The following is an 8,346-nucleotide window of genomic DNA, read 5'->3' on the forward strand; positions in this document are numbered from 1 at the left end:
TGATCTGATGTGTCGAGGTCAAGTGGTAAGTGTCTGTTTACCCAAGATGGTGGTCTCTTCTCTGGGAATATCGGAATCCCATATGCCATGAGCATGGCCATATCTCGTGTGAACTCCTCTGATGAGTGCATAGGTGCGTCCATAGCAAACCACAAGTCATCACCCCGTCTGGAGCGTGCAACCGCTTGATGATGGATGGAATGAATGGATTTTCCAAGGATCGTACGCCCCTTTTGCTTGGGATCTTGGTTTAGCTTGGGTAGTTTGGGTTCTTGGTACTTTCCTTGAGTTTGCGAAGTACGCACAGAGCTCCGAAACCAATGTTAGGTGCAATGGAAGTGTTTAAGGATTTAGCTTAGATCTAGTACTTTGCACACAAACACAAGGTTACTTGACTTCACTGGAAAGAGCTGAACTGAAATGATTGTGAGAGAGAGAGAGAGAGACGACACCACACGTCGGGTCCCAACCATCCTCAAGGGCCCCCTTGCTCTGTTGCCAGAGCAAGTACTTGCTTTGCTACTTGCACAAATGCTGATACAATGCTCAGATGGTAATGGGGGCTTGAGGCTATTGATGCTGAGTATTGCTGAAGTGTTGGGGGGTACTGCGGTGGATGCTTGCTACTTGAGAGGCTAAGTGTTGGGGGGTATTGAGGGTACTTGGTGCTTGGTACCATCGGGCAGTTTGGGTACTAAAGGTACTTGGGTGCTAAGGACACGGAGGTCCTGATGTTCTCTACGTTGAGCTAGGCAAAAGCCAAGCCAAACGCAAGGGGTGCTAGATGCTGGGGTACTGTGTTGATGACGACGACGACGATGAGGGGTACTTGTGTTGCTGGAGATGATTGGTATTGCGACGAGGACGATGCTGTGGCTGATCTGATATTGTCTGAGACGGCGATCGGTTGAAAACTGAAATCACTGAAGAGGCTATGGGCTGAAATCTGATCGCTGATGATCTGCTGCGGCGATGGGATGCTGATGGCGATGATGAGGGCTGATCGATGGTCAAAAACAGTGACGGGATGCTGGTGTTTTGGTGACTGAAAACGTTGATGCAAGGGCTGAAAACGTTGGAACTGCTAGTACTTGAGAGGCACCTTCTACTGCTCCTGTGCCTCTGCTAGTGCGCAAGGGGCCACTCATGTAGGTCTTTTAGCCATTTGCCCTACCTACTTTTAATAAAAATGTCGTGTCAAAGTCACTTATTAATATATGACTTGTTGACTGTTCATACGCCTATATGCATAAGTGACTTAGCTGTGCAAGTGAGGGTATGCAACTGTGACAAACCTGGACATGCATGCCTTGCTAGAGGCTCACAAAGGTGCCATGCTAGGTCCTAAGCCTAAGAATGATGCTAGACTATAGCAGAAGCATGTCCACGTGGCGCAAGTGAAGTGCGCACGTGACAAGTCCCTATCCACATTCGGAGAGTGAGACTTTTCAGAGGTCCCACCGGGCGTCCAAAAATGAGAGCACATGTTGCACAAATCGAGTACTGTGCTCTTTGTGGTGAAGATCGACTCTGTGCACTATGCTAAAGCCTCACTCACTCAAGGTGCACTGGAAGACATAGGTACAAGGTACACAACACAATAGACAACGCATTAAAACAATGAAATTGAGATAAGAAGAATGAAAACTGGAAGAACGCACACTCTGTACTTGCATTGCTTGAAGAACTAATTCAAGACTAAGACCATAATTGAGAGGATAACAACACTTTTAGCTCGAGACGAGGACTCAGGTACAATGGGGTCCACCGGATAATTTGGGCAAGGGCACTTTTTGGCCCTTGATGCACAGTGGATAGGGGAGGAGAACTTCGCAAATTCTCTTCAGTTGGACTTGTACCTTGAAGCTTTTGGATTATTAGTAGTGTCTATGCCAAAAGTTATAGATGAATCAACAAGTTGAATCTGGTGGGGTGTGGGTTGCACAAGAGGAGAGCCACTTCAGTCCTCTGTCTAGTGAATGATTTGGACTTAGTGCATCTAGACATCTGTTTGAGATTGGCGAGACCTGGATGTGATGGCTAAGTGAATGAGAACTGAATGAGATTCTAGTGCATCAAGATTTCTATTTGGATGAGATGATTGGATATTGTTGTGAGTGCATGAATAGTTCCGGAACGGTGAGATGGTTGCACAGTGATCTAGGTGCATCAAGAGTTTTGGATGGGATGAGATGGATAGATTGAATGATTGAAACACGGTGTTCAGTGTGAACTAAGTGTGTGATTTTGTGAACTGCATGCTATGTGAATGTATTGTCTTGTGGGGATGGTTTGCTTGAAATGTGAAAAGAAGAGATACGAATTTGACAGTAATAAGATTTAGTGAATAGATCAGCGCGGTCTGGATGTGATTGCTAAATAGGTTACAATGATCATGATTTGTATCTAAGACCCTCGATAGAAATTTGATTAATTAGTGACTGGCGTCTTTGTAGAAGTGCTGGATTTGTGGAAGTCTAATGCATGGGTACATAGATCGAAGAAAGTTTTTGTCTTCTAGCGCCCTCCAAAAAAATAATTTGTGCCTCATAGGGCTGCCTAAAAGTAAAGGGCCCTTCACCTAAAATGTTGCACAAACTCCAAACTTTGGAGGGCCCTTTTCTAAGCCCTACGGTTTTTTTTTTTTTTTTTAAATTTCTAAAATACGTGGGCAAACAGACTGCGTTTTAAAATAAAAGGACGAGCAAGTGGCGAGTTGGCCGGAGTTACACTAGGGGTGAACCACATGGCAATGATTACCCCTTGCCCCTTGCGATACACTAGTCAGATCTTGACACCTGGCCCGTAAGAGGTACATTGGTCCAGACTCCAACCCTTAGGTACAGTAGACTTTGTCCTTTGACCATCTGCGTTCCTGTTCTGCACTCTGTGTTTCTCTGACTTGGAAGGCTATGTACAATAGAGGTAGAGTGTGGAACAGCTTTGGAGGGCATTACCGCTTATCAGGCTTATTGGGCAGAGGTCTTGTCTCTTCTTTTTTCATGTCTTCGAGTGCAAAGCGGATGATCTTCGTGGGCTACAATGCAGCATCGGCAGGATTCAGGCTATGGTGGAGAGTCTGCTTGATTCAGGTTTCATTTTTAGAGTGCTCATGACACAGTAGCTAGCTTTGATGGTGTGTTTGTTGAGAGATTCATTATACCTTCAGAGGAGGCCATGACGGAGATCACCGAGATACTTAATCCTATAGTTTTAACCATTTCAGCATCCACCCACCTGATATATGTCAGCTTTGTCCACCCGACTGGATCCTCAGCCATCGGCCGTTCTCTTGTCCAATGTGGTGTGGGAAAGTTATGAGTGTTTGGCTATTTTCTGCAGCTACCTTACTCGCTCGACTCCACTACCTATAGGCCCCGACGTCTAGTTATCTAATTGTTTAATTGTTGTAGAGTTAGCTGGAACAATCAGAGCTCTTTGTGCTCCTGCTCATTCTTTTGAATACAGCATTTATTCTTGGCTTTAGTGTTGATCATTTGTTTTTCTGTGTAGTTTGTTATCTCTCCTCTCTCTTTGCACCATTTACAGTTCTTGCTTCCCCCCTCAGCTGTGTATTTGGGCGTCTTATGCACTAATGTAACAAAATAATGACTGCTTGTTTTAAGTTCTCTTCAATGCACACAAAGTCTTGGTAATTTTTGTATGCTGTTTGGCAGGAAACCAATTAAGAAAGTTGGAGCTTTTGCTTGGCTTTCTCTTGCCATTTGCCTTGTAGAAGTTTTGATCTGCATAAAGTTTGGCCAAGGTAGGAAGCTCTATGCTATTTGATTACTTAATGCTGGTACAGGATGGTAGAGGCTGAATGGCCTTTTCCATCATGTACAAGCAGGTTATAACTTTTGAAGACAGTCAATGGATTGATTTTACTTCTGGCAGGTTTATATCCAGATCCCATGCCCAAGTGGGTATTTTCATTCTGGCTTTTGTTTGGCCTGGCATTCTCGTGTTTCCTTCTCATCTGGTCATATAGACTATATTGCAAAAGCCAGTTGAATACTGGTGATAATAATGCAATTCAAACTAAAAAGGTCACTTGAACCTAGCAACTTCATGATTGTATCTTGTAATAGAGCGAGAAAATTCTTCCTTCTACACACACACACAGAGAGAGAGAGAGAGAGAGAGAGAGAGAGAGAGAGAGTTGTCAAATATGGCCTAGTGGGCTATTTATCATGTGGGGTGTGGAGTTGATAAGTGACTCTTGATGCTCAAAATGGTGGAAATGAGCATTGCAATTGAGAGTCCACATCGTGGTTGGGAGAGGAATGTGTTTAGGGAGAGCTCGTGGCCAAAAATGCGGGGAAAGTAAGCTCTAATGTGATCAAAAGTTGAGCACTCAAGTAGGGTGTGATACTTAGATTTGCAAACTTTTTGGGAACCTAAAGTCATAGTTGATGAGACTCCTCGTATGTGTTCCAACGCCCTATCTTGCCTTGTAGAAGATGAGAGCTAAGCCCGAATGGAGGCGACAAGGCAGATCGCAGTCAAGGGCTTGTCACGGTGAGTGCGGTTCCCTCGTTCGGAGAAGAAGATGGTTTTGTAGTCAAAGGCAATATATGCAGTGTCGAGGAGAGAGAGGTAGCCTTAGACCATTGCTTCTTCCCTCCCTTTCTTCACATCTCTTATCTCATACTTGGCTATTTTTCTCTACAGTGCAAGCCTTATTGATGGTTTCAGTAATGATAAGATTGGGTGTATTTCTACACTCCAGCTTTATCAAAATCTAATTATGTATTGAAAAAATGAATTTGGCTTACCTTTGATTATCTTTTATATCAGAGAATCTAGTACTTTTATTTGATTATAGTGGAATTAATTTATGAAAAAAGGAGTTTTCCTTCAAGACAAAGATTGTGCAAGGTTGATTCCATTGCATCATTCACACATCAGAACATCAATTCGTGCTCATATTTTGAAGGCAATAGCACAATTAAGATTGGCAACTTAGTGATGGCGGCATTTGCTTGGAACTGATCTCTCGTCCAAAAGTGCTTTGTATTATAATTCTGTCAATGATAGCCTTGATTACAACACAAGCTTGTGCTTGTGCGGAGCTTTTCTTGAACCAAGAAGAAAAAGCTTCATGCTTGCATGGGGTAACCCTCTTTCCCAAGTCCTAAACATGTCAAAGGGGATGGGGAAGATGAGCTTGCATCCATAGCCAAGCGCTTGAGTATGGAAACTATCTCTTGAGCTCTCGTGAGAGATGGGGGAGGGAGAGTACTTGCTTGGCCATTCTTAGGCACTTGAGAGAGAGTGAGAGAGTCCAAAATCCCCCGTGTCCTCTTTTTCCCTTTCCACACTCGCCAAAATTCTCCAAGTAGAATGCTATTGATGGACCAATTACAAGTAAACACTTAAAACGTGCATCTGTTAACACATGTCTCGTCCTCACCTTGTTATTCTTGAACAACTTGCACCCTTTGCCTTTTGATTTATCTTTGGCAAGTGTATGTACACACTTGTCCAACTTTCCTTAAAGTAAGTGTGAGCTACTTTGGACATTTGGCTTATCCCAACTTAGAAGAGAAGGACTAGAGTCAAGTTTCTAAATATAGAATTGATCTAACCTTAGTTTTTTGCTTGCATTAAAGGAAAATCGTAGAATTACCTTTAATTTAACTAGCTTATTTGCAAGACCTTTGCACTCTCCTTTGGAGGTTCTAGATAGTTGACCCATACTAAACTCTACCTGCTAAATTAGGAAGGAATATCGTAAAATTAAGGTTCCCATTGGGCTTTAAAGCTTCTCTTGTGCAAAATTCTCAGCACAATCCTTGGAAGGTTCTTAGAAGTTGCTTTCAAAACCTACTAAATTTAGACTTTCTTTGGCAAGTTTACATTTCACCCTAAAACTTCTTAGACTTTGTATTTGGAGTCCAATGAGTATATTTTACACAATTAATCTTCGTTTTTAAACTCCTATAATTGCTCTAATTAGTTCACTTTGTCTTGTCCCTTTGATCAAGGTTGCTCAAGACTTATCAATTACTTTTGCTCTTTTAGAGACCTCTCTTTTGGTCCCAAGTCTTTGATCGAGCCTGGTCTATAAGCACTTTAATCAATTTCTCTTGTTCTCTTTTATTTTTTTCAAAGTTAAGAGACCAGATTAAGATGGAAAGTACTTTTATAAGGTTAGAAATTAATTTTCATGACATTATCTCTCCCTTGAAATCAGTCACCCTTGAAAGTACTTTTATAAGGTTAGAAATTAATTTTCATGACATTATCTCTCCTTTGAAATCAGTCACCCTCGACTATGGCGTATTGGAAATAAAGTCATAGCGCGTTCTTTTACTTTGGATAGAGGATCCTTTTGTACTTGTTGACATCCTGCTATAGTGGTGACTAATTTCACTTGGTACTTAAAAGACATAGATGTTGCAAACATGTCATTACTTACTCCTTACATCTTCCAAAGTAGATTGACAAAGTCTACTTGGCGCTTGAGAGACTACGTTGCTGCAAGCATGTAATCTACGTAGCCACTAATCATCTCTCATAGTAGATGGTCAAATTCTACTTGGTACTTGAGAGAAACATGTTTACTGCAAGCATGATTCATTGTATGTATACACTTAACAAAAACTTATAAATATCAAAAAGAAATCGTAGAGTAAAACAAGACAAAATTCTTTACAAATTATGCTTATTTATACACAGTTCTTATCTTTGACATGAGTCATTGTAAGCATTTATAAGCTTTACATTATCCTTTATTTGGGCGTTTTGCATCCACTTTGCATCTTTAAAAGAATAATTCTTAAATTTAATAAGATATTGTTGGATAGTCTTACCACTTCTTAAAACCTTCATATCGTAGATATGCTCGGGTTATAGAATTTCTTCTTGACCTGCCATCTCCGATCATTGGATCTATGGATGGCTCGCCCTTATAAGGCCTTAAAAGGCTTACATGAAAAGCGTCATGAATGAGCCAAGTGCTAGGTAACCATAACTTGTAAGCCATCTTATTGATTGGCTTGAGGATATGAGATGGACTATAATACCTTTTTTGCTAACTGAGCACAATAATCTTGATGACCTGTTTGGCATCCTTGTGTTCCCTTGCCTATTGTTTGGCTTAGGCGTTCATGTAGAAACTTAAGCAGTACGCAATTATTCTTTTTAAAGAACAAGGCCCGTCTATGCCAATCAAAAGTAGCCTTTTGCTTCTATTATGTGATAGATATAGCTTCCTTAATCTACTATATTTATCAACAACGATGATCTTCTCAAGTGCGTTGACTACCAATTGTAGAATAAGTCTTCCTGTAATAACTTTGAAGGGTACCTTGCCTTTAGAAGTATGTCGACTAGTGTTATTGTACGCATACTGTACGAAGGGTTAATAATGTTCCCATTGATCTCTTTGATCTGCCTCTCTAACAGAGGCTTTGAGTAGATCAATAATAGTTGAATTTGCTATTTATTTTTGGCCATCAATTTGTGGGTGATCGGTCAAGAAGAATATTAACTTAGCATGCAGATTCTCAAAGAGCCCTTGCCAAAAATTAATGCTCATTATTGAACAGTATGGATGTTGGTAAGTCATGACACCTAAAAGATCTATGATATGAAGTGGGTTGTCGTATGGTTTGCTTTGATGGACTTTTTGATCGATATACAATGTGCTTGTTTACTAAACTGGTCTAATATTGTCTATATTTTTGTATTCCCATGAATAGATCTTGGAAATCCAAAGAGGATATACTCTCCCATGGGCAATTGGGTATAGGTAATGGTTGAAGCTAGCCAAGCTGCTTCCCTCTATCATACTTTGTCTTTTGACATACAATGCATTTGGCAACATTGTCCGGTATGTCTGCATTTCTAAGCCCTTAAGAGTAGCTTGAATTCCACTATGTCCCACATAAGGGGGAGCATGATATTCATACATCATTTTATCATGTAAGCTATGTAGAACGCAAACCTATTGCCATAGAGAAGATAACCATCTTGCACATTGTATGGTTCCTCTTTGTTCTCTAATGCAATAGATGAAATTGAATCTTTGAAGTCTTGATCCATATCATACTCATCTATCATAGAAGATGGATCATTGTGAGTAACTATTGATACAATATTCACCTTTGGTCTTCATGAAATAGCATCGCCACTTGTTGTGCTTAGTAGCTATGTGAGTAATATGGAAGTTGAAGTGTGAAAGAGTGTTTGCCCACGTTATTTGAACTTGTCACTTAATTTAATTTGTGTGAAAAAGTACTTAAGAATTTGGTGATCTGTGTGTAAAATAAATGGAGTGCCTAGGAGATAATGCTTCCATGCATCTGAGGCATGTAAAATAGCTAGCAACTCTTTTTT

The 8,346-nt window shown here is 40.8% G+C and overlaps 1 protein-coding gene across 2 annotated transcripts in view; it reads left to right on the forward strand.

Annotated features, from left to right (window-relative positions):
- PSS1 (phosphatidyl serine synthase family protein) overlaps window positions 1–7,853 on the forward strand; it is a 118,317-nt gene extending 110,464 nt beyond the window's left edge. Inside the window, exons 11-12 of one of the 2 annotated variants that reach the window (XM_086486232.1) lie at window positions 3,678–3,766; window positions 3,898–4,111. In XM_086486232.1, coding sequence (XP_086342358.1) covers window positions 3,678–3,766; window positions 3,898–4,058 — 250 coding nt within the window. In that variant the 3' untranslated portion in view covers window positions 4,059–4,111. Of the gene's footprint in view, window positions 1–3,677; window positions 3,767–3,897; window positions 4,112–7,709 lie in introns of those variants that run through there. The other variant, XM_086486234.1, reaches the window with a different exon arrangement.
- Window positions 7,854–8,346: the final 493 nt, after the last annotated feature.

This window comes from Adiantum capillus-veneris, chromosome 17, assembly GCF_014529385.1.
Source record: "Adiantum capillus-veneris isolate H3 chromosome 17, ASM1452938v2, whole genome shotgun sequence".
Classification (NCBI taxonomy): domain Eukaryota; kingdom Viridiplantae; phylum Streptophyta; class Polypodiopsida; order Polypodiales; family Pteridaceae; genus Adiantum; species Adiantum capillus-veneris.